General features: G+C 30.6%; 1 protein-coding gene across 1 annotated transcript; it reads right to left on the bottom strand.

The window, feature by feature from the left end:
• LOC134692997 (tyramine receptor Ser-2-like) lies at nt 1-26206 on the bottom strand. Its single transcript, XM_063553664.1, has 2 exons — nt 25984-26206; nt 1-817 (listed from the first exon to the last, which is right to left on the bottom strand). Exons 1-2 carry the CDS (start codon nt 26189-26191, stop codon nt 42-44), a joined length of 984 nt encoding a protein of 327 aa, XP_063409734.1. The 5' UTR covers nt 26192-26206; the 3' UTR covers nt 1-41.
• Nucleotides 26207-27609: the final 1403 nt, after the last annotated feature.

Below are 27609 nucleotides of genomic sequence, written 5' to 3'. Positions count from 1 at the left end.
TCGAAGAATTTGTTCAATAACAGTAAACAATAACAATTTCTTTATCTTTTGCAAAATCGACAAAAAATGTCTCTAAACCCTTCACCAAACTTTTTGTTCAAAGCACCATAAATAACCGGATTCATACAACTATTGGAATAACCAATTAACAACGTCCACATATGAAATTTATCAGACGCAGCATTTGGACTAAATATGCCTATTAACATACTTATACAAAACGGTAGCCAACAAACTACAAACATAATAACAACAATGGCAAGAGCGAGAGCGAGACGTATTTCATCTGACCGTGCTTTGTCTGTCGCATGTCTTATGATTTTCTGCTGCTGTTTTGATTTTACAACTGACAGTCTATTTGAATTGGAATTGACTGTTGATACATTCACCTTTACATCGTCTATAGTAGATAGATTTTCCAAGGTAACAGCTGTTCTATTGTTATGATTACGATTAGCGATGTATAATAATGTTTTATCGGTATGTGAAGATGACACTGTCGAAGGTTCCGGAAGGATTGAAGACGCCTGCGTCACAATGGTAGATTTTAAGCTTCCTCTATGTTGACTGTTTGAAAAACTTTTTGATTTAGCAGCTGCCACGCGACTCTTACTAGCTCGTACAGTTCGAAAGATAAGTATGTTACATATAGACATAACTGTAAATGGTATACCAAAACAACAACCTATCATAAAAAATGCATACGACGGAGCTTTTGCCCAATTACAAAAACAAAAATGTTGTGCAGGGATGTAAGAGTATTCAGCCCATCCAACAAGCGGTGGTAACGATAAAACTATGGAAACACTAACACAACCTGCAAAAAAAAAATAGAATCATTATCAATTAATAGCTTTGCATTTGAAAGAACAACAACTGTAGCTAGTGTACGAGGTGTCTTGCTTAGGAGTCTATATTTCAGTTGTACTTTTGATCATCCTTATATCCCTGGTCCCTCATGCATATATGTCTATTAAATGAATATTACAAATTATTGATTCTTTCTCCTTATCGATACAAAAGGTGCTGCATGCTAACACAAATGTTTAGTAAATGTGTATTTCTAAACTGATGTTTCCTTATTTTAAAAGATACTGTGCAATATCACCTCTGACTATCAAGTTTACCGTTGCTAAAGAAATTAACTGTGAGTCAATTTCCCAACCAAATTAGTGTGAAAACGAGAATTTATGTTATCTTGTTATTTAACATTCTGGTGTATTTAATCAATTCAAAATTCAAAATATGACATTTGCAACTTTTTTTTCTAGCTTCCTAAACATACATTTCTACTATAATAAATAGTTTATTCAGAAATTGCAATAACGATTCAATAGCGTTTGAAGAATCCATCAAATAGTCATGACACAGCGAAACATATATCCGAGCTAAATCTGTATTTTAAGGTTATAATAACATTATATATAGTTTGAACTCGTAAACAAACTCAGTAAGTCGTCAGATGTTACAAAAATTCTATGGACGTTTAAATTCACAAGGCATTATGATTTTAATCATAAATATATACACAATACACCTTAATTTGAGAGGCTTTGTTGACGTGTGGCTGTCAAGACTATCGAATGTCAACATATTACATATCACAATATATAGCAAATTAATGAAGCCTTAATAAAAGGTTCAAAACTTTACATTAGCCGTAATTTAAAAGATCTACCATTAATATCATTGACGATTTTTTCAATAAGAAAAACAAAATTATGCGTAGAATTTTACAGTTGATGGTCAGGGTTAGACACATATAATCTGCTTTTATTGATTGTAGGTTTCAATATTACATCAATACAGTTAAATGCTCAATGTAGAAAAAGTTGAAATATTATAGTCAAATCCGGTTGGGTTTTTTGTGCATTCGATAGTGTTCAATGAATGTTAATTTTGCTTTTAATTCCAAATTCGCCTTGTTCATGTTGTTAATGTTGAACATGAGTAGGAAGTATTGACAATACAGAATACTTGATTTACTTGTCTTATGCTGCTCTCTATATTTAAAATGCAATAAAAGGCTATTAATTATTTGCGTGTCATCACTATTTCAATTCTCCACATTTTTCCATTCAAAATATGCAGGGATATTTGTGAAGTATTTACCAATAGACGTTAAACATGCAAACTAACGATCTTTTAATATTATGTTAGTGATACATTTCTCTTGTATTTTCAATTGAAATGTGCATTTTGTTTTTTTTTGTGTACATTTTTATTTACAAATCAACTTTTCACATTGAAATATATCTAAGACAAAGTTGCATCCCTCATGGCCTTCGTTTAATCATCTTTCTTTTTGAAGGTCCATTAATTCTGTCGATAAAGCGCTAGTTGATTGAATACTAGTTTGATAAAGTTGTTTTAAAGTTATCTAATTTATTGTGTTTAGTCACGAATAAACCTTTCATTTCTATCGTTAATGGATGTATAGATTGTCGGCCTAGTTTATATGGTCTTCCGCATGCACTGGAAATTATTTGACCGTCTTAAAACTTCATATGGTGTTAGTTTTCACTCATCGTCAGAGATCATGCATCAAGGAATTTTTGTTTTACAAGAGTTGATAATTAACAAAATCGATTGTTGTTGGTTTTAACTTCAACTGGACAGTATTGTATGCTTCATTTCAGTAATTTACAAACACTAACGACTGGATAAGCCTATGTAAAGTCGATGAACCGCTGTTTTGATTGGATTGTTAATTGAATAAGTAGATACCTTGTTAGTTGAAAATCCTGAAATTAGCCATGCGGACATGTTTATGAAAGTCTACTGCTGATCTCTCAATAAAAAATGGAAAAAAAATGAAAACATAATTAAACATGTTAAATACTTGCAGAGATCTTCAGACGTTCAAAACGCTATTAATTGAGCGTCCGCACTATGGGCGATGTACATGGTCGCATACCTTGTACAGCGATAAAAACACTCCATTACCTTTGATATTTGTTCCTAATGGTAGAATGTCGTATGACTAAATTTCTATGCAAAGATAAATTGAACGGAGAAAAGTTATTAAGATTAGAGCTATTATGTAGATAACGTACGCACAATGAATATCGTGAGTTGTTAGTTTGGCTTAGTAGATACATATGATATGAATGTTTATTCGATCATTAACTCAATTTTTATGCAATTGCTGTAGGTCTTATTTTCTATCATTCAACACCACGCATTCCCTTTCTGCAAGTTGAAGATAACTGATTTACGTCTTATTTTGTACTTCTTTAAAAAGGAGGATGCTGATTGCGTAAGTCAAAATTAAAGCACGGGTTCGACTTTATAAACTGTTTTCTTTGTATTGTAACTGGACTAATAATTTATTTCTTTAAACTAACTTATCATAAGCATTTGTAGAAAGTGAATTGAATAATTCGACAAATGAATCGTCTCTCTTCAGATAGTTTTCTCCTGTCTGGTTTTTTGATCTACCTGTACAAGCTCAAGTACAAGTGATTAGCGATTTTAATCCGGATATCCTTCAGGCGTTAAAACGGTATTGGAATATAATATTAAAAGGCCTAAGGGTTATGCCATTACATGCATTTGATTATAATTGGTAAAAAATGGCGTCGGGCTATAAAAACGTTAATAGTTTTGAACGATGGCGGAAGACAATTAAACGATGACGCGGGTCATTTGACGACGACGCAAGCTACAAGCCCGTGTAATGAACCACAACGCGATACATGTAGTTATTAATTTCTGTGTAATTTGGTTTCTGGCAATTATACCACATCTTCTTTTTTATACTTCACTTTAATGTCAAAAGTCTAGCAAACAACGTTTTCGATCAATTTTCTGAACTCCAATATGAAAAAAATAAGTTCGATTCATGTCTATATGTTTAGATGGTGACCCGCTGATTTAGATTAATATCTCTTTATTTATATCGATCAAGTTGTAATTATTTACTTACAAGAGACAGAAGCCAAAAAGATCAAAAACTCAAGGTTAAAAGTCAGTGTCCATTTAATTTGCAAGACACATAAACAATCTAATTATTGTTCCTATATGATAGTTCACTTGTATTCAAATCAAATGATACTGCATGAATATCAAAATAGAATCTCAAATTTCAAATTATTTTGAAAGAGAATTTTTGCCATGTTGACTGATTTGTAAGTCTTATCTTGCTGATACTTTGATTGAATATATCTTTAATGATCATGGAATTTTTGAGGACCTTGACTGGCTATACAGCCCTTGAAGGTTGGCGTCTTTCTGATATTTGTTGCCTCTCTTTTATAGTTTTTAGATAAAAGACAAACACATTTTTTTTTTTAAATCGTCATTTTAGTGCATTAACTTCTATAATGAGTCGTCCGACAATTTAAGTTTAAATGTATATTAGGTGGATTTCAACATTTCTTTATAAAACTACAAACAAATAAACAAATAAACTTATGACTATTCTTAAAAATTAGTATTAATTGCTTAAATAAAGGCAACAGTAGTATACCGCTGTTCAAAACTCATAAATCCATGGACAAAAAACAAAATCGGGGCAACAAACCAAAACTGAGGGAAACGCATTAAATATAAGAGGAGAACAACGACACAACACCGAAACGCAACAGCACACAGAAACGGACCAAGCAACAGACAATACACCACGAGAATAACAAATATAACATCAAAACCAAATACATGAATATGGGATAGACAAGTACCGTGCCACGTCTTATCTCAAAAATAAGAGAAAACAGAAACGAACAATATTATAACAATGGCCATCTTCCTGACTTGGTACAGGACACTTTTAAAGGGGAATAAAAGTGGTGGGTTGAACCTGGTTTTAAGGCATGCCAAACCTCGCACTTTAATGGCACAGTTAAATATAACATTGAAATGAAAACAAAAAATTACAGGACTACAATACAAATAAAAAGCAGAACATATTAGACAAAGAAAAGCATGATTAATAGATAACAAAAAACATCGGGTTTAAAATTCAATACGCCAAAAACGCGTCTAGTCCACACGAGACTCACCGGTGACGAAAAAAATACAAAATTGTACAGCACTGAAGATCAAAAGTTGAAAAGGTTTTGCCAAATACGGCATTGTTTGTATGCCTAGGATAAGAACATTCATATTTTATAAAACAATTCTAACTATTGCAAACAGTAAATTTTAACAAATGAATATGAAAGAGATATACATAATGAAACTGAAGTAAAAACTAATTACAGAAAACTAAACCCGAATACATAACGCCCAGATATACAAGATCGAAAGTGAAAAAAGTACAAAGTTGTAAAGCACTGAAGATCAAAAGTTGAAAAGGTTTTGCTTAATACGGCATTGTATTATGCCCGGGATAAGAACACTATTATATAGAACGATTCATGCTATTGCAAACAGTAAATTTTAACAAATGAATGTGAAAGATATATTCATAATGAAACTAAAGTATTAACTTATTACAGAAAACTAAACCCGAATACATGATGCCAAGTTCAATACAGCATAGACACACCAGAATCAGTCCAGGCGTTAACGCAATTAAAAAAATGACGTCACATACGATGGCGAAAAGGCAAACGTTATGCTACATTTGAATTTATAAAATTTAGAAACAGCATGACGTCACACATGAATCCTGGTACTTTTGATAACTATGAAAAACTATAATTTAAAAGTGAGCTAGAATTAGGATTGCTTTAAGATTATATTAAAACTAAATACTGATAATTCATTAAAACAAAATTAAAACAAAATGCATATTGCAATACTTATTAATAGCAATTAACTGTAATATATATTGTCCAGTTTGTTAAGAATCCAACTTCAAACGTAATTAATCGTACAAAATTAAATATAATTAATAAAGGCGGTGATTAATTTTTCTATCCGTAACACCTAAATATAATAAAAAGACGTCAACACATTTGACAAAATGAGAAGATGAGAATTACAAATATAACATTAAACATATAAACTAAATACATGAATTTGGGATAAACAAGTACAGAAACACGTCTTATAGTAATACGAATTCACATACAGCAAAACAGTCACAATCGGGAATAAGTCACGTTTGGTAATTAAAAGATAAGACGACATAATGACAAACCACAATCTACCATGTGGTAAAAATGTCCTTAGTTTGGTTAAAGAGACATCATATGGATCCACCAATTCGTGATGGTGTCCATAAAATTTACGAAGTGTCAATTTTAATCTGTCCTCCTCATAACTTTGTTGGAGCAGTTTCTGCGTAAGGAGCATAAAATTGCTTAAAATTGCTTAAATTAAACCAATTTGAGAAAATCTAGTTTTATAAGAAATATATAGCGAAAAGTCTCAAATACTTATTCCCACAATTGTTTTTAGAAATTGGTAGCACTTGCATTTACCCTAATGTTCTTTATTTTGGACACGGGGGCCATATTGTTTTGTATAGGATGGAGAAATCTAAACGATTCCAATTGGCATGGTAAGTTCAGGGGTCGAATATCTCACAAATAACGGTGGAACAAAGACGCGAATTCAACGTGTTGTGATTACCCCAATTTGAAATTTTCGTCTAATTTTTGTTCATTTTAACTACACTTTTATAACCTTTACATAACCCAATACTCTGATAGAACTTAGATTTAACTGATCATCCATAGACTTACGTAATGTAATACATTTCATCATTACAAATAGACTTGTATTGTTATCATTGATTTTAAAATTAACCAACATGTAATTATCGGAAATTGCTCTATTTTAGAACGGAATATATATACAATTTTCATGCGTTTAACCTTTTAACAAGGATATAATAGACAGTTAACGAATGTTAATGTCGAAACAGGTAATCAATGATTTAATAATGACTATTAAAATGAAACATCGACCTCAAAGGATATTGTAAAGCTTTAGCTTTGAAATAAAGGTATTCAATTTCAACAGTGTATACGCTCATTTTAATAAGTAATGCTGAGATGTAGAGCTTATCTAGATCAAACAAAAAATATCGCATCACTTGTAAAATAGTTTCGACACAAATATGCTGTGTAAAAAGAAATAAAACCACGATAAAAGTATTATAATTATCGTAATTACCAAAGATAATACGCAAACCAAAGTATAACGTTGTATCTGTTACATGTACCCAGAGGACAGTTATTGAGTGGTGTAAATAATTGACATTAAGAAACAGGACAGGTTCACAAACAAATTTGATCATTAGACACTAAGAACAAGTGTCTTAATTAAGCACTGCATATTTCGCCTTGACACTTGGTAATATGACTACATGTATATAATTCGGAATAAAAAGCATATTCTTGCTGTAATTGATTCTTGTGACATCTTGTCATATCTAATAATAAAAAGTAGATAATTGTTCACGATTTGTCAAACAGCAAATCCCCCCAAAAGAAATACTAGGTAAAATAACATAGTGCTAACTTTTTAATAATCGATTTTGTTATAGCGAATGTAGAATGTTTGTGATGTTATGTGTTTGTGGGCTGAGTACAACCGGTTGCTTCTATGACAACGAATGTGCTAACTGGAGGAAGTCAATGTATAGGAAAATAACTGCAAAGTATCAAACCGACGTTTATATTCCTAAAACATGCCAGCGGATGTACATATGTAGTTTAATGAATGCGTTGGTCAAGTAAACGTTTTAAAGCATCATTATATTATGGTAACTGAAATTTGAATAGAAACACTGTTTATGGTTTTTTTTTTATTTAACATTTGATTTAACAATTTATAAATACACATGATATTGATCTCTGGGTCATGTTGTTTGTTGTTATTATTGCTTTACTGAGCCATTGACGCATTCTTTGCATATCTGTTAAGTTCTAAAACACTACTCATGATAGTAATCTGCTTCATCAGGATCAACAGATAAATATATAAGAATCATAATACAATCGGCAGTCATCGGAAAGAAAACGACCGACTTCTAACCTGTCAAAATATATTTCTATTATCGTTTGCCCCTTATAAAGTTAGCATTAAATAGTAATATAATATTTTTTGTATGTCAGATCTATCATATTTTGACCGTTTAATTTAGTAATATGTAGCTTGTAATAAACGTCAAGCTTAAATGTATTAGAAATGGTTGAACCCAGTTGTGCCTGTGCGTTTTCTGTAACTTTGTCATTAGCTTGTTTTACAATCAAGTATTGTCGCACATGTACAGTGTTATTATCAACTATAGCATGACATGTTTAAAAACGTTTGATCATTGTAAAAGACGTACATCATTTGGTATGGCATGTTCATCCAATCCGTCAGTGGAAGGGATTATTATCTACATGTACATGTATTTTTGCTTTGGATGAATTTTCCTTCCAAACAGCAAATTTTAGAGTTTGGATGGTTTCCAATCTTGTAACTGACTATGCACGAATCTTTCTGCAGTATTTTTCTTCAGACAATATTATACGGATAGCGACAAATGATGAGAATGTTCAATACATAAACCTAATGAAAAATTTAATTTACAAATAGCCAAAATACTTCGAGTCAATATGGTAATCTGTTATATTAATGACAAAAACGCATTTTAGTAATTTACCAAGGAGATAAAATTTAGCATAACTCTGTTAACATAAACAATAGTGTCATTTCGTAAAGTAATAAGATTTTCTTAATCAATAACAGATGCATTACTAAAATTATGATAATATATTTTTAATTGACAAAAGATGCACAACTAAAATGATTAAATGTAGGTCCGGACGTAGTTTATCATCTTTATAAGGTGTAACTGTTTTCCTTATTTGTCTTTGTAATTTCGTAACCTTTACTGTTTAGTCCATTTGTTATTTCCCTTGACCTTACTGGGTACCTGTGCATCCGCCAATGTTTTGTGGAGAGTTGTCTTATAGACAATCATACCACATTTTCGTTTTTTGTTGTTGTGCTGTGATCATTGTATGTATATCTTGTCCTGTTCATGTTTGCGTATGTGATTTGTCTATATGCCGTTCAATTTTCTTTGTTGACTTTTTTTTTATAGTGATAAAAATATAAGGATATGACAGTCAACATTATGTTTCAATCTTATTTGCTTTTAAAGATATTAAAAAAGGTCAACAAAGATAAACAAATAAAGTATGAAGGTGATCATGACGAGTATTGGGTTCCAACCATTGCTAAAAATTTTGCCATCAGATATACAAATAAGTTGATCTATTCCTGATTTAGAAAAGCCTTAAAATTAAAAAAAATCAAAGTTATATAAACATATCTATTCAATGATAATTCATGGTAACACATCAGTGCTGACTACTGGGCTATGCTCATGGAATAAAACAACGCTAGCAGCAGTGGCATCGAACCAGATACCAGGATTGACTTTTTGTATTTGCAACAGATGCGCGTTCCATCTACAAAAAGCTATCAGTGACTTGAATAAAAAAAAAGTAAACAAATAAATAAAAAAGTACGAAGTTCGAAGTACCAAGTCAGGAATATAACAGTTTTTATTAAAGTTTTTGGATGTGTTAGAGCTTTTGACTTTCCCATTTGACTTTTCTTTGGACAAATGTTGGAGCTCGGTATTTTTTGTTATTTTACATTAAATTTTGTTATTGTGCATGTTCAAATCATTAAAAGAACTTATTTTCATCAAGGGTCTATATATCTATGGTATACTTATTATTTGATCGGATATTGTATTTTGAATTTCAATCTATACTGATGATTCTTGGCTTCTTATGATAGTTATGTAATCTCTAAGCTATCAGAACATGTTTACTGGTTACCAATATGTCAGCTGTATCTCGATAAAATCTGTTTACCTACCACAACTGAGAATTCATTTTGATTGAGACTGAGCAATTTTCAAAATTCAATAACAAAAACTGTATGTTTTCGCATATCAGACGAATTTCAACTTCAAATGTGTCGTCTGATTTTCTTACGTTTTTAAATTCAACATTGAGCGAATGATTTTTTCAGATTATTTACATAGAAAACAATGAGAAAAATTGATTTCAAAACCAAACCAAGAGCAAGACGATATGTTTCCGATACCGATAGTTAAATTATTACCAATTTGAAAAAACATTTACAACTCTTGTGCTAATTTTTTGATAGAAAAATTTAAAAAATGTATACTAGACCAGTGATAATGGACGTCTTACTAAACTCCGTAATATATAAATGAATTAAAATTGAAAAAAAAAACTGACAATGATCAGCAGCTCCTGACTTGGTAAAGGTGCAAAAATGTAACGACATTGTCTTATGAAGACACAAAATAGCATTATAAAAGGAAATATATAGTTTCTCGTCTTTTGATGAGAAAAGAGACAGAGTCAGCTACACAATCTACTGCAATACGATAGAGATCAACTTTCAACTGTTAAGTTTTAAATGATGATATGTAGCAAGCCCTGTATTTAATAAAATAGGAAAATTTAACTGTTTAGTGGAGATATATCGTACTATACTCGATAAAGCGTTCTGTTCATGACCTTCCTACACGTTATTTTATTTAGAAACAGCAGTGTTTTTCAAAAGAAAACTACATGATATATAAAGATAGAAACTGGATAAAAAAACTTACATTTTTTATCCATTAGAAACTATTGTAATTTAATTTGTATACAATAAATCATTACAGTTGTATCCGATCAGTAATCGTTTTATTACTTTTATCGTCGATAATCTCGAACTTCGTGACACTCTGTAGATCCCATTACATTGTATTAGATTATATCTGACTTATTCAGAAATAAATTCATAATTCAGATATGTGACGAAATAAATGTCATAATGATAATCATTAGATTAAGATGTTGTATAATACCATATATTTAATAGTCGAAAGTATTTATGAATGCTGAATTCGATTCTATAAAAACTAAGTGGTCTTGCATTGAACATCACTACAGGGGACATATTATGTGATAATCATTTCAGCTGGAATTGATGTTTAGATTAATGCTGTCTACAATACCTGATCTAAAAGTGAAATAGCTCCGAGGTAGGGGGAAGACATAAACCAGAATGAACTGATATATTCGCTTAAATTATTTGATAAGAACTTGGGAATTGGAGAGTTTTATAAGCTGTCTGTTTTGCCCTTGAAAACTATGTGATACAAATTTAGTCCAGTGTGATTTTTGTACAAAAATGTGCATACTTGCTATGGTTCACCTAGTCAATTTAAATATGTAATTAGAAAATATAGCTTCATGTACCAACTTTAAAGATATGTTGGTTCAAAATTTCGGAAACATTTCTGTCCTTTTGTCAGACATTTCTATTTTGTTTTGTTACAGAAGATTAACATATGCACAGCTTTGTAAAGCGTTTTGAATATCCATTTTACAATAGTATAATCATTATGCTCATAAATCATTAAAAAAAATCTTTTTGTCAGTCTAATTACAATTAAATAATAAATAAAAAAAAAGGTAATTTGTACTGTATATTTATCGATTTGAAAATAAAACAATTATCGGCGATTTCTTCAGTAATTGGAATAAATAATCTTAATATTGTATAAAGTGTTATGTTATTAAAAAACACAGGGGTCCATATATCACTCGAAAATGGTTACATTTTACGTTTGCAACTTAATAACGTAAAGCTTTTTAAATTACTTTAATCATGCTATTATAGAGTATTTAACTTTATATTGTACTGTCGGTATGCTTCCTACTTATATGAATAAAACTTTAAAAAAACACACTCTCTATTAGACAAAAAGAGCACACGAGGAAAAAAAGCTCTATAATTGCACTATCGGATATATTGTAGATGACATGTTTGTACAATTGTCTGTATAAGCCAAGTATTGTGCGACGTTAATATGTTCACTTTGGAGATATTTGAAGTTGCTAAATAAAAGACACAAAACTGGCTTCTTTGATAAATTAAATATCATGTATTCTTTGAACCTTTGCTTGCATTAAAACTGAATGAAAAAAAAATACAGTGCCAATGTTTTAATGCTTTATGATATTAAGTTTCACAACATTTGAAAACAAAAGTGTATTTGTTTTCCGATAAAAACTTCCACGAAAGCATTTTAAGTAAACCTTATCTTATGAGAGAATGAACAACTGTGTCATCTGAAGGTTGTACGTACCAAATCTATTGTTAACTACCGCATTATTTGCATGTATTTAATTTTATTTTAGAAACTGGAATATATAGAGATCAATAAGGGTAAAAAACAGCACTTGTGTTGTCACTTTGTATGAGTTTGCGTTTTCCATTTGTATCTTCCGCCTGTTTATTACTTGTTTATGTAATGACAGTAGTATTCCTATTGTAAACTATTGACAAAAATAACAGCTTTGTATATAATTCCTCCCAAATGTAAATACATTGTATAATTATTAAAATATTAATTGTTTACTCTGTATTTTTGGAAACTTTAAAGGGTCCAAGTTATATAAAATTGCAAGGTCATATTAGATCTAATTAAATCCGGGATAGACATCACGTTCACACCATATCATCGATATCAAATTGTCAGCTTTAATGAATTATTAATGTCAATTAGATTTTCGGATTCTTTTTCATGAAAACAAGATACATAATAAGCATAAGAAATAATAGAGTGCATGTGTTCTCAAGATTGACAAAAGATTGCAACGTATACGTATTAATAACATTTAATTAGTATGATTTAATATATAATTCAGGATCTAATACGGTCAGTGTGCATATAAGTACCAATTCATATGTTAGTCACTCCCTCAACCACATTAAATTATACACATCTTTAATAGATCCATGTAAACTATATTTTTCATTCTTCTACTGATCAGCCAGCATCAACTTGTAATTAATATCTAGATGACAAATTAAATATGATATGCCTCCGAAAATGGGCAGACCAAACACATAGAAACACTACGGACTAGATAAAGGCTTATATTGAAAATTGTACAATATGGACAGTAAGTTAAGCGTATCAAACATGTCGGAAAGTTTATAATTGTCGAAAAAAAAGGACAGCTAAATTTTTCAACATCGCGGAAAGTTTATCTCTATCTTAAAAAGGTGGACACCTGAATTCGTCAAAATCGAGTAAAGGTTATCTCTGTCGAACAATGTCGGACAGATGGATTCGTCACCATCGCAAAAGGCGTATCTCCGTCAAACAAAGGTAGACATTTGAATGGTCAGCATCGCCGAGATTTTATCGCTGTATAGAACAAATGGGGACAGCTGAATTCGTCACCATCGAGGACAGTTTTTCTTTGACGATCAAATGTGGACAACTGAATTCGTCACAATCGCGAAAAATATATCTTTTTGGAACAAAGTATACTGCTAAGAATTATATATTAACCACACATATGTAAATTTAGGTAAATAAACGCTTATTTCAATAATTGTAAAAAGACTGTACTTACTAGACATCATTATTGCTGTATTTTTTGACTGTAGATTTGAGCAAAATAAAATGGATAACATACCATTATAAGGCGATTAATACTTATGTTACACAAAGACATTACACTCAGTACCAACGTTAACATGTTGAAATAGCCAGATATAATACACGTTCTTTTCGAAAATATCCATTCTCCAGAAAATATTGTTAATATAGTGATAGGCATATTTAATGTAGTAACTAACAAATCTCCAGTTGTTAGTCCAAGTAAAAACACGTATGTAATTTTTCGTAATTCAGAAGACTTTAATATAATGATCCAAAAACACACATTGCCAGTGAAAGCACAACTACAAACAATTGCAAGAAATGTCGCACTTAAATACATTAACATGATAAATTCTAAAGTTTTAGATGAGAACATTTACTTTTATCATCACATAGAAACAGTTATTCTGACCCTAATGAACCAAGTGTTTTAGTTAAACACAACTTTACCTCCTTTCTGACACTTGTGACTACTTTGTTTTGTTTGAAATATTGAATTTTAGGAATATTCAGAAAAGTTATATTCGATTTTGTATAAAATCTGTAAAACTCATGTAAAACTGATAAGTACTCTGATTTTCTGTTGACTTCCTTACTTTAAGTGCAGCTAATATTTACCCAGACAGACTTGTATTATGCTGTATTAGCATTTAAATATTTGTATCGCAATCACGCATGACCAAAACAAGCTTTTACTTTTTTTGATAAGGATATCATTTACAATGATGTTTTATGTATATTGTGTTATATTCAATATACTTTATTAGTGGCAGATGAGTGGAGGGTGGGATGGTTTGTGTCAGGGAGAGGATTCTGAAAATGGACTTGTATGCCTTTTTTTTTTTTTTTCATTTGACCGTAAAATTGATCGATCTGTCTCAATATATAACTGGTATAGCTGTCTCAATATATAATTGGTATAGCTGTCTCAATATATAATTGGTATAGCTGTCTCAATATATAATTGGTATAGCTGTTTCAATATAAAATTGGTATAGCTGTCTTGATATACTTTTTGTTTATCTGTGGTTCATTTTTCGTGCGTGCTCTGTTTTGAAATAAGCTATATTGCTATTGCTATATATTAATCATGTGTTAATTGCTATTCATAAATATGTAAATAGTAATAGATTAGTTCAGTTCATTTTCTTGTGTGTAACTCCATAAATTTTGGTGCACTACCAATTGGGTAGATTGCTGCCTCTATATTATCACCTTCAAAGATAAGGGAAAATATCTACTTACATATTTATGAGTAATGGCTATGTTGTTATTGCTTTGAACCATAAAATAAGTAGATAATCATAATGCAATGAGTTTAAAAAATAACGTTAAGAAGATATATGTATCGAGCAAAGCAGCTGTAATAGTTGCTATGATATTAAACACAGCCTGGTTGAAACCTTAATATAGCCATATACCATAGCTAGTTACGTGTGTTCCCTTCTGTTTTCATAATTTAAACTGGTTTTGCATAAACTGTCGTTTGTGTCACTGATTTTTAACAATTGTTTTAAAAAGATATGAAAATTAATTGCTGTTGGTATTAAAACAAAACTGTACTTATCTTATATTGTGCAGTTCTCTTAGAATTAGGATACACATATATGATTTAGTTTTTAATTATCAATTTGTTTTGCAAAAGCATAAGAATACGTCTACTTTATTATCATTATATATTTTTATATTTGTTTTAGTCTGTGAAATTTAATTCAAACAATAATCGCAGCATCCATGATTGCACGTGCTATCCATATAACCATTACATAATGATTCTTTTATATAAAATAAGCAAAACGTTTGATTAAGATCGTACATTATGTTCAACAATTCAATGTGATTGCAAAAATTAAATATGTCAGTGGTCCATACAAACCGTGATGTGACCACTATTTTACAAGATTATTTTCTCAAGTTGATTATTAATTGTATGAGAATGTATAAACACATGACGATTACCCCATGTCTATCTTTATACATAGTAAAAGAGCCAAATAGTCCCTTCAATTATGTCCATATTCATTGTTCAACGATCAGTTAACATAACTGAAGATATCCCCCATTTACATTCGACTTAAACATCCCTTTGGTATCCTTCATGTCTCATTTAGAGCTTATTCTTTCCTAATAAAAAAACGAAACATTTAAGATATATAGTATAAGGCGAATGCACAGTACTGATATATAAGAAAGTCTTGTACGGAAATAAAGAAATCTATAGTCATTGAATCCATTACGTACCATAACTATTTTTAGCATTATTTGAAAAAGGAGATGTGATATGCTTGCCAATGAGACAACGTTCCCACAACGTTCAAATAAAGTTGATGAAGACAATGCAATTAAAGTCAAGTCATTTCCTCCCTTTCAGAACACTTATATATATTTTATCTGTACCACATGTGCAAGTAATGTAGATGCCACTTAGTACATGAAGAAATCATGAATGTAATGAAGTATTGGCTTGCATATAAATCAATTTACGATATGTCATAGCAAATCATTTCAATGCAATTTTGTACCATTAAAATCAACTTTTCGTTATAATTCTATTTAGCAAACACTATTTATAACATGATTGTTGTCTTCAAGACGACAACATATTCAGTTATATGTGTTCATTGTTTTTATTATACTTTATGCATTTCATATTATCCATTCATTTCATTTGACACACGGCTTTTATAAATTTTTCACTAACCTTTTATAAACCCGATTGACCTATAGTAACATGTGATAATATTAGCAACGAGTGCTTATACCTAAAAATCGCCGAGCCCGAAGTTTGCCAAACCGGACCAATTTGAAACATCCGTTCTGGTCGAAATTAACCTCTAGTCACATGTGATAATATTAGCAACGAGTGTTCATACCTAAACATCGTAGAGCACGAAGTTTGCCAAACCGGATTAATTTAAAACATCCGTTCCGGTCGAAATTTACCGATTCTTAGTCTACATTAATTCCGTCAATTTCCTTATGTTACACAAATGTAAATGTAAACTATTTTAGAAAAGGAGAGATGTTATTACAAATTCGGTAAATAGTCTTATTCGGTAGGTCACATTAATGGCAAAGAAGGGTATTGTAGTTAAAACATAAGGAACAGATTCAGTTTCATCTGTGAAACTCCGTTATATTTACGATGGGATCATTTTAACTTCACCATTTGGAACTCTTGGTTAAATAGCTTCCTGGTGAGCAGCAATTCTCTATCAAGGAAAACATGATAGAAATTGTCTCTAGTAACCACAAGTTGTTTTAGTACTTCGTCTTGGACAATCATTGTTCTCTTGTGCTTGAATCTACCTTCACACCATAATCGAAGTATAGTATGTTAACACTTTTTATTATGTTCAGAACAGGAGGCACGTGCCATTTAAGAGTGAATTGCTCATATGCTTATTTGTAGTTTGCAAAGAATTATTATTTACATTTTGTTAATATTAAGAATGTTAGATAATATGTTTAGTATTTTTTTAAAACTTGTATTCTGTATACAAATATATGTATAAATAAGGTCGTTATTTTCTCGTTTGAAATGTTTTACATTGTCTTATCGGTGCCTTTTATAGTTGGCTATGCGGTATGGGCCTTGCTTATTGTTGAAGGCCGTACGGTGACCTTTAGTTGTTAATGTTTGTGTCATTTTGGTCTTTTGTGGATAGTTGTCTCATTGGCAATCATACCACATCTTCTTTTTTTATATTTAAATACTATATGATAATGGTTCAAAGTTATTTGAAATTGAATTAAACTTTGGCATTCGGAAATGAAATGAGTCAATTACGCATTCAGCATTAACAAAATGCAATTCGTTTATTAAATGATTTTAAAAAATTGAAATTTTATTTTCTATATTCAGTTCGAATAGTTAGTTTAATATACTTCTGCAATAAATTTCCATGAGGTGTTGAATATCGACGTTATAATTCAAAGCTGGTAATAAGAAGAAGCGATTCATTTCGTTTATCCAGTTTTGATATATTGAAAGTTCATTGAAAAGTTTTACAAGACCTGACATTTCATGATTTCATTTTTACATATTAGCTTGACTGTGTTTTTTTTCACAGTTTTTCGTGGCTTCATTTTCTATTGAATATTAGCTTGTGTCCTTTTAAACAGCATTTCACGACAAACTCTCAGTTTATACACTAATCATATACTGCAAAAACTCTGATTAGTCACAGAGAGCACATGTTGTGACGCAAACATTACATTTCATGTCTTTATCTTAATTGACCATGATAAGCTTGAATGTTTCACATGGGCCATATTTCGCGAAACATGATATTTCGTGACTGCATTCTTAATTAAATATATAATATTGTGTCCTTTTACACAACATTTCATGACAAAATATTTGGTTACAAAGTTTTGATGTACTGCAAGTTCTCTGAATATTCACACAGAGTACATGTTGTTACAAACACATCATTTCATGACGTCCATATGATTGAACATAAGCTTGAATGATTTACATTTCCTAACAAAACCAACTATTTTAGTTTCCGATACATGCGTTTTTATTAGTTCTTATATGAACTAGCTGCCAGTAACTGCGAGTACTTCCTATATGTACTCAGTGTAGATTTGTTGAAGTGCATGATGGGATGGATAAATGCGTTGTCACATCCAGTTTGTGTATATGCTTAATGTTTTTTCTGCTTTGTATCGATCTCAAGAGTTAAGGTTTTTTTCAACTGATTTTTATAGCTTGTTGTGTTTTCAAACCACTGTAATCGGTTAGGAGAGGTACGAACGTTCACAAACATGTTTAACCCCGCCACATTCTGTTTGTGCCTGTCCCAAATCAGGGGTCTGCAGTTCATTGACTGTTGTTGGGTCATGTCTATCATATTTATTTGTTATAAACAAAAATTACGAATAAGGCTGTTAGGTTTATTTATTGAATTGTTTCATATCTTGCATGTCCGGGTCTTTTATAGCCGATTCCACGGTTTGGGTTTTTCTCGGTGTTATATATTCCACCCACTCCGTTTGAATTTTAGAGGAAAGTTGTCTCATCCGTAAAAATATCACGCCTCCTTATGTTTATATAAATGTTGTAATAACCATAGGCAATATAACTGTTTTATTGATTTTGGTTATTTTATCAAGCATTACATTGCAACATAAAAATAGTTTTTTTTATTATTTGTTTTACAGAGTTTGTCTTTTTTTAGTTTTAAAAGTATAAGTGTACTTAATTTCTATGTCATTTGGTCGCTTGTGAAAAGTGGTCTCATTGGCAATCATACCAGATCTTCTTTTCTGTATATTAACTAACAGAATTGAAAAAAATTAAACATGGAAGCATCAATGATAAAATATAAACGTTTACAAATAGACCAGAAATAGATTTTGTACAAAATATTTAATATTTATCTCTGACAGAATATATACCAAATATGTATCTGCACAAGTGAAATATATATAAACTAGGCGAAATACATTTCAAGTCCTTAAATTAAGTTTATTTTTTTAAATCAATTATAATATAAATATAACACATTGAACATTGAAGAGCGTTGAGTGTATTCAATAACATTAATTCAAATGTTTGCACATGGTTTTAGCTTAACTGTTATTGCTTTCTCTTTATTTGCTTACTTGTTCCTTGTATTTTAACTATTTCTAAATGCCTAGTATGTGATAATGCTTGCATAGTCTTAATACAATGTATACTTGTTCGTGTATAGTCTTAAAACAACGTATACTTGTTCGTGTATAGTCTTAAAACAATGTATACTTGTTCGTATATAGTCTTAATACAATGTATACTTGTTCGTGTATAGTCTTAAAACAATGTATACTTGTTCGTGTATAGTCTTAATTCAATGTATACTTGTTCGTGTATAGTCTTAAAACAACGTATACTTGTTCGTGTATAGTCTTAAAACAATGTATACTTGTTCGTGTATAGTCTTAATACAATGTATACTTGTTCGTATATAGTCTTAATACAATGTATACTTGTTCGTGTATAGTCTTAAAACAATGTATACTTGTTCGTGTATAGTCTTAATTCAATGTATACTTGTTCGTGTATAGTCTTAAAACAACGTATACTTGTTCGTGTATAGTCTTAAAACAATGTATACTTGTTCGTGTATAGTCTTAATACAATGTATACTTGTTCGTGTATAGTCTTAATACAATGTATACTTGTTCGTGTATAGTCTTAATACAATGTATACGTGTTCGTATATAGTCTTAATACAATGTATACTTGTTCATGTATAATCTTAATACAATGTATACTTGTTCATGTATAATCTTAATACAATGTATACTTGTTCGTGTATAGTCTTAATACAATGTATACTTGTTCGTTTATAGTCTTAATACAATGTATACTTGTTCGTGTATAGTCTTAATACAATGTATACTTGTTCGTATATAGTCTTAATACAATGTATACTTGTTCGTGTATAGTCTTAATACAACGTACACTTGTTCGAGTATAGTCTTAATACAATGTATACTTGTTCGTATATAGTCTTAATACAATGTATACTTGTTCGTGTATAGTCTTAATACAATGTATACTTGTTAGTATATAGTCTTAATACAATGTATACTTGTTCGTGTATAGTCTTAATACAACGTATACTTGTTCGTGTATAGTCTTAATACAATGTATACTTGTTCGTGTATAGTCTTAATACAATGTATACTTGTTTGTATATAGTCTTAATACAATGTATACTTGTTCGTGTATAGTTTTAATACAATGTATACAATGTATACTTGTTCGTATATTTTCTTAATACAATGTATACTTGTTCGTGTATAGTCTTAATACAATGTATACTTGTTCGTGTATAGTCTTAATACAATGTATACTTGTTCGTGTATAGTCTTAATACAATTTATACTTGTTTGTGTATAGTCTTAATACAATGTATACTTGTTCGTGTATAGTCTTAATACAATTTATACTTGTTCGTGTATTATCTTAATACAATGTATACTTGTTCGTATATAGTCTTAATACAATGTATACTTGTTCGTGTATAGTATGACCCGACAATTGTTCGTTCGACATCTTAGGACCATTTAGAAAAAGTTCCGACGACTACACACACGTTTTACTAATAGTCGATTCATTTACAAAATTTATGGAAATACTTCCTATGAAAAATACAAGCGCGAAAGATGTAGCTGCCTTATTTTATAACCAGTGGATATGCCATTATTCAGCGCCTGATGCAATCCTGACAGACAAAAGACAAAACTTTATGTCGAATATATTGAAAGAGGTTTGCAATATCTTCGAAATCGAAAAGATAAATACCAGTAGTAACAGACCCCAGACAAACAGTACATACGAACAGAATAACAAGACAATAGCTGAAAAACTTCGCACATGCATTGATGCCAACCAGTTAAATTGGTCAGACAAATTACCAAGTATTGCTCATGCTATGAACACGTCAGTATGCACTGAATCGACACAGTACACTCCGTATTTCCTCGTATTTGGAAGAGAATGCAGAACGCCTATTGACACAGTTTTAACAGAACCCTCCAAAATCGGACCAGTCGCTAAGCAGTAAATAGACAAGTTACATGAACACTTAGTTTTAGCTAGAGCAATAGCGCGAGAAAATGCACTCGATGCACAAAAGAAGTACAAAGCACAGCACGATAAAAGAGCAAGAGAAATTTCTTACAACATTCGTGATAAAGTATGGCTAGATACTAAGAAAACGGAAGTTGGGTTATCCCGAAAACTTTGTAATAAATGGCAAGGCCCGTATTACATTACAGAAGTTAAGGGTAAAAGCACGTATAGACTCCGGCGCTGTTCTGACGATGTACCAATTAAAGGACTTGTCATCGTCAACAGACTAAAGAAGTTTTACGACCCACAAGACAGGCCTACAAACAATGTAGATGTTCCAACTGACGACGAAATGTCAGACGATGATGACAATGAAGAGGTAATTGCTGAGGATGACGATGAAATTGTTCAAACGGATACACAGCCAGACTCCAATGACCCTACACAAAACGATACTCAGGTACAACGGCACACAAATGATGACCGAAATAACGATGATTCAGATCTGTATCTAGTAGAACGGATAGTAAAAGCAAAACGTATAAACAATAAAATGCATTATTACATAAAATGGTTAGGTTTCGGTAGCACAAGCAATTCATGGGAACCGGATGAAAATATTCCTCCAGAATTAAGACACGATTTAAAGTTCGTATGGATCAGACTAAACGTATAAAAGCACGTAAAACAAAGAGATAGAAACGACACCCCCTTTTTTTATTCTTCTGTAGAATTACACATTAACATTACAATTACAAATTATTTTTTCAAATAATAAATAGCAAAAGTTAACTTGCATACAATGTACAATCCCGTGTTTTTCTTCCATTACAATTTGATAGATTGACATAATCAAGTACTTCAGATTTCCATATGTTTTTACCTTCAATCGGTATTGTTTATAGTATAACAACATTTAAATTTATATTGGGTTGTCATAGTATGTTTGTCGTAAATTTGGACCTAGTGTTTTTTTTTACACAAGTTAATGGTCGTATTATCAGACAAACATCAGTGACAGTTCATACATCAAGTAACTGTAATTTTGTTACAAAATTGGTGTTATTTTCATTTTCTAGCAATGGTATAACGGGTACAGTCGTACCACACATTTGGCATTTATTTCGACCCCTTTCGATCATGACTTGGACTCGTCACCAAATTCGTGTTCAAAGGAGTTTCAATATAGGAGTGACGATCCTATGCTGAAACGATCAAACCTTGAAAAATCATTTTAACTGCTTTTTGCATTTATAGAAACTATTGTTAAACTTTTATATTATTTCAAAACTTACATTTTTTTTCCTAACAACATCACAACACAAGTTCATTTGCATATTTCAAAGTATAAAAAAGGTACTTCAGATCTTTATTCAGACAAAATAGTGTCTTAAAATTCCATCAGAACCTGTTTAGTTTCAAAATACACAGCATGTTTACAATCAGAAAGAATTTTACACTTGAGTTTTATATATCCTATTTTCTATTTTTCTCAATTTGAAGTTCAACAGTTTGACCCCCCCCCCCCCCCCCCCCCCCTATTTGTTTACCATCATTTTATATCCGTACCCAAGTTATCATAATAGTTTAAGAGAAATATGTTGAGATTTTATTTACTGCAAATATATATTTTTAGCTTTACAATCAGTATTGCGATATTTCATACAATGCCTTTTCAAGTATCGAAATCATCTACACTTTGCGTTTTCATTGAAAAGAGATATCAGGTATAAGCGACATTTTGATAAATGGTTACATTCACATAGATGTATTCAATGTATTAGTACAAAAATGTGTACATAAATATATACAGTGCTACAGAACTAGTTCGGACAAATGTTCCTGAAACTTAAAATATGTAGTAACAAAGTTCAGATTGAAGAGAATCTCCGTGATAGTCTTAGTGTTCATTCCAGATGGAAATAGAGTTGGTTATGAAAACAGATTTATTTAACAAATCAATGACTTATTGCAACGACAATGTTTATATACATATTTATGATTTATTTTATATTCCCATATAGATTCAAGTATCGAATTTCGGTGAGAGAGACAGTGTTCATTTGTTATTTGCATGGTGAAAAATATTACAGACTTCGTTTTATACATATTGATTCGTGATTTATTCGTGTTGGTATTTAGACACATTTATATTTAATTACATTTCAGAGAGAAAATTTTAGACGACAAATGTTCGTAATAGCGCGCTTGTAAATAATGTAAATACAATTTTCTCTTTTGAATTTTTCACTAGGCATTTTGAAATATCATTTGTTCATAATTTACACATGCTAATACGGGAGTATCAGATAAGGAGCGACGGGGTAATATGACCCGACAATTGTTCGTTCAACGTTCACATTTAGGATTTTGTATATTTTTATAATATTTGCTTTTGATCAATTATTCCGAGTCCTCATTGCGTTTTAATAATTTATTAGTTTATTGTACTTTACGCTATTCAAAAGTTACTTGTATTTTACACTTAACTATAATCCTTTCATTTAGATTAATTATCCAAGATTTATATCCGTCTTTAAGATAAAAGGTTTTGTAACAAAGAATATAGATAATTTGACACTAAGTGATAACTGCCAAAAGCCATTCTTGACAAACTTATACGAAGCATGTTTTTAATCCTTTATCCCCGCTTTCGGCAAAACGCGAATTAATATTATTTAATAAAAAGATATTTGATTAATTCCTTTTCCGTATGTCAATCAGTCCTTTGTATTTGTATTTTATATTTGTTTTTATGTTGTTATTCAGTTATGTTTTGATATTTGAAATATATGGATGTGAAATAAATATGTAAACTTTACAACGACTTGGACTTTATCTAAACTACCGCTAGTTTCCCCCGAAACTAATGGACATGACAGAGGTGACCAACACCCCGGTCATAATAGTCTTAAAACAATGTATACTTGTTCGTGTATAGTCTTAATACAATGTATACTTGTTCGTATATAGTCTTAATACAATGTATACTTGTTCGTGTATAGTCTTAATACAATGTATACTTGTTTGTGTATTATCTTAATACAATGTATACTTGTTCGTGTATAATCTTAATACAATGTATACTTGTTCGTGTATAGTCCTAATACAATGTATACTTGTTCGTGTATAGTCTTAATACAATGTATACTTGTTCGTATACTTGTTCGTGTATAAACTTAATACAATGTATACTTGTTCGTTTATAGTCTTAATACAATGTATACTTGTTCGTATATAGTCTTCATACAATGTATACTTGTTCGTGTATAGTCTTAATACAATGTATACTTGTTCGTGGTCTTAATACAATGTATACTTGTTCTTGTATAATCTTAATACAATGTATACTTGTTCGTGTATAGTCTTAATACAATGTATACTTGTTCGTATATAGTCTTAATACAATGTATACTTGTTCGTGGTCTTAATACAATGTATACTTGTTCGTGTATAGTCTTAATACAATGTATACTTGTTCGTGTATAATCTTAATACAATGTATACTAGTTCGTGTATTGTCTTAATACAATGTATACTTGTTCGTGTATAGTCTTAATACGATGTATACTTGTTCGTGTATAGTCTTAATACGATGTATACTTGTTCGTGTATAGTCTTAATACAATGTATACTTGTTCGTGTATAGTCTTAAAACAATGTATACTTGTTCGTGTATAGTCTTAATACAATGTATACTTGTTCGTGTATAGTCTTAAAACAATGTATACTTGTTCATGTATAGTCTTAATACAATGTATACTTGTTCGTATATAGTCTTAATACAATGTATACTTGTTCGTGTATAGTCTTAATTCAATGTATACTTGTTCGTGTATAGTCTTAATACAATGTATACTTGTTCATGTATAATCTTAATACAATGTATACTTGTTCATGTATAGTCTTAATACAATGTATACTTGTTCGTATATAGTCTTAATACAATGTATACTTGTTCGTGTATAGTCTTAATACAATGTATACTTGTTCGTGTATAATCTTAATACAGTGTATACGTGTTCGTGTATAGTCTTAATACAATTTATACTTGTTCGTTCATTTACATGACGAAATTAACATGAATGTGTCCCAAGTACACGGATGCCCAATCCGCACTATCATTTTCTATGTTCAGTGGACCGTGCAAATGGGATAAAACTATAATTTGGCAATATAATTAGAAAGATCGTATCATAGGGAACATATTTCTTAAATCTCAAGTTGATCGGACTTCAACTTCATCAAAAACTACCTCGACCAAAAATTTTAACAAAACCATTAAGTTATATATACCTGAAACGGGACGAACGGACAAACAGGCGGACAATCGGACGAACGGACGCACAGACGGACGAACAGACGAACGAACGGACGGACGGATGCACAGAACAGAAAACAGAATGGCCATAAATGGTGCAAAAAATTATAATTGACTATAATAGCAGAGGCAGGTAAAACTATGAATGCTTTATGCTTGTAAAGGCTAAAACTATGTATACTGTTTACGTTTTAGTTTCTTTAAAGTTTTAACCAGCTGGTTTTGTAAATTTTGACAGATTTTATTTTATATGAATTAACATTTCCTGACTTCCTGCGTAGTTGAATATTTCAAAATGTGAGCAGTATTCATACTATATAGTTTGAAGTTAATAAATTAATTTTAACTATGAATAAATTAAGGTTTCAACTCCTTTAGGAACAATTGGCCTTATATGGAACTTTCTATTACATTCATGTCATATATGTAGATAAGGTATTAAGAAAACCATTCAATTGAAAGTGTCATGTTATCTAAGCTGGTAACAGTATACTCTAATGAGCAGAAAATAAATAGAGAACCTTAAGGACGTATATAAAAGGCGTTTTTATCATGGAGACAATTTAATCACGATGGTTACATTTTTTAAAAGTCTCTGACAGTATTTTTAATTAAAAAAAAACTATACTATATTTAACATATCGAACAAAAAATCGTTTTCAAATTGGAGAGAAATAAAATAAAACACTAAAAATAAGCTATACTTACTACATATCATTTTTATAGCGTTCCGTTTTGTATATACTGTTTTGAAGTAGAAAGGTTTACACACCATAATGTATCTGTTTATACTTATATTACACAATGACATTACGCTCAATACTAATGTTAACATATTTGAATACCCAAATACAATACAACCGTTGTCTGAGAGTGACCATTCACCAAAAAATATTGTGAGGATTGTTATTGGCATGTTTCCCGCGGCAACTAAGAGGTCAGCGGTTGTTAGTCCCAGTATGAAAGCATTTGTTACTGTCCGTAAATCATTTGCTTTGCAAATTATTATCCACATGCATATGTTACCTATAAGTGCGCTTACACATACAATAGTCAAAAATATTCCCTCGAAATACATTTGTATTTATACAAATATTTATAACTTTATTTCCTGATTTGAAAACCATTTAATTCCCACATTTCTCTATATTACGGTGAAATGAAAATGTTCGTTAAAAATTCTTTAAAATACTTTATCAACCAGCTTACTGTAAAATTAATTATTGACTGAAAGGGGAATGTCCTTGCGGAAACAATTAATTCAGTGAAAGGGAGGTCTAAATGACGTTGCATTAGTTATTAGTCGATATTCGACTCATCTATTTTCGATGTTATGATGTTAAGTAAAAGCATCTTAAGCGTGATTATAAACAATTAACTTGCCATTTTACATTCAAGCGGAGATTTTTATATATATCGGGGCTTGAAAATATGCACAGATTTTTTTGTCGTCTGAAATTAGCTCAGGACAGTTAAAGCCCGACAATGAAAAAGACTGCATTCATTTACAGTATATATACATGATATATATATAAACATAATCATAGTCTTTTGGTAGAATTGAATACGTTGAATTGAAAATATTGCCCATTCAACTTAAATAGATTGATCATTTAGATACCAAGATTATCATATTGTACGTCCGATTAAAGTTAAGTCTACAAAAGACGCATCTCTAAAGTCCAAATAATGAACAAAGTTGGAGAGCATTGAGGATCCGACATTCCGAAAGGTTATGCCAAATCCAGTTATGGTAATCCTTTGTAGGGGTAGTAACCTATATGCTTTGTAAGTAGTTTATTTATAACTCTCGCTATATCAACGACAAATCATGCATGTTAACATGATATAAGTGCTGGTAACTGATTTGATTAAGACGATAATACGTTTGATATACTGTATACGTATGATGAATACATTAATGTTGCATTTTCTTATCATTGAACATAGTACATGAAGCAAATATATAAGTTAAGATATATTAATTAACTTATATCATAACCCGAGATTGATGACAATTATATTATACATAAATGTATCAGGCGATATAAACAACTTAAATATGAGTTACAAAAAAAAGTAAAGGAAAAGATAATGCCACATTACTAGCAAAATTGGATATTTTTTTACGCCCTTAATAGAAAACTCCATCCCTCATTTTATTTGTGTTAGTAGTCAAATGTATTCTAGAGAGTACATTTAAACCATAATGTAATCTTTGAGAAAATATCAGAATAATTATAAGATGACACTATTATAATATGATCTTTATCGCTCCATGTTTACCAGATAAATAAAAAAATATTGGATAATGCAATCAACATTGAAGTGGCT

This window comes from Mytilus trossulus, chromosome 12 (genome assembly GCF_036588685.1).
Source record: "Mytilus trossulus isolate FHL-02 chromosome 12, PNRI_Mtr1.1.1.hap1, whole genome shotgun sequence".
In the NCBI taxonomy this organism is placed as follows: domain Eukaryota; kingdom Metazoa; phylum Mollusca; class Bivalvia; order Mytilida; family Mytilidae; genus Mytilus; species Mytilus trossulus.
Note: the sequence above shows the minus strand (reverse complement) of the source record. Positions and strands in the feature narration are given on the sequence as shown.

What these genes read in the sequence shown, in the direction of transcription:
- LOC134692997 (XM_063553664.1), bottom strand. Translation starts at nt 26,191, where the DNA reads ATGCCAATAACAATCCTCACAATATTTTTTGGTGAATGGTCACTCTCA. An exon ending in CGCTATAAAAATGATATGTA is followed by an intron (nt 818 to 25,983) that starts GTAAGTATAGCT and finishes TTTTTTTTGCAG; the next exon opens with GTTGTGTTAGTGTTTCCATA.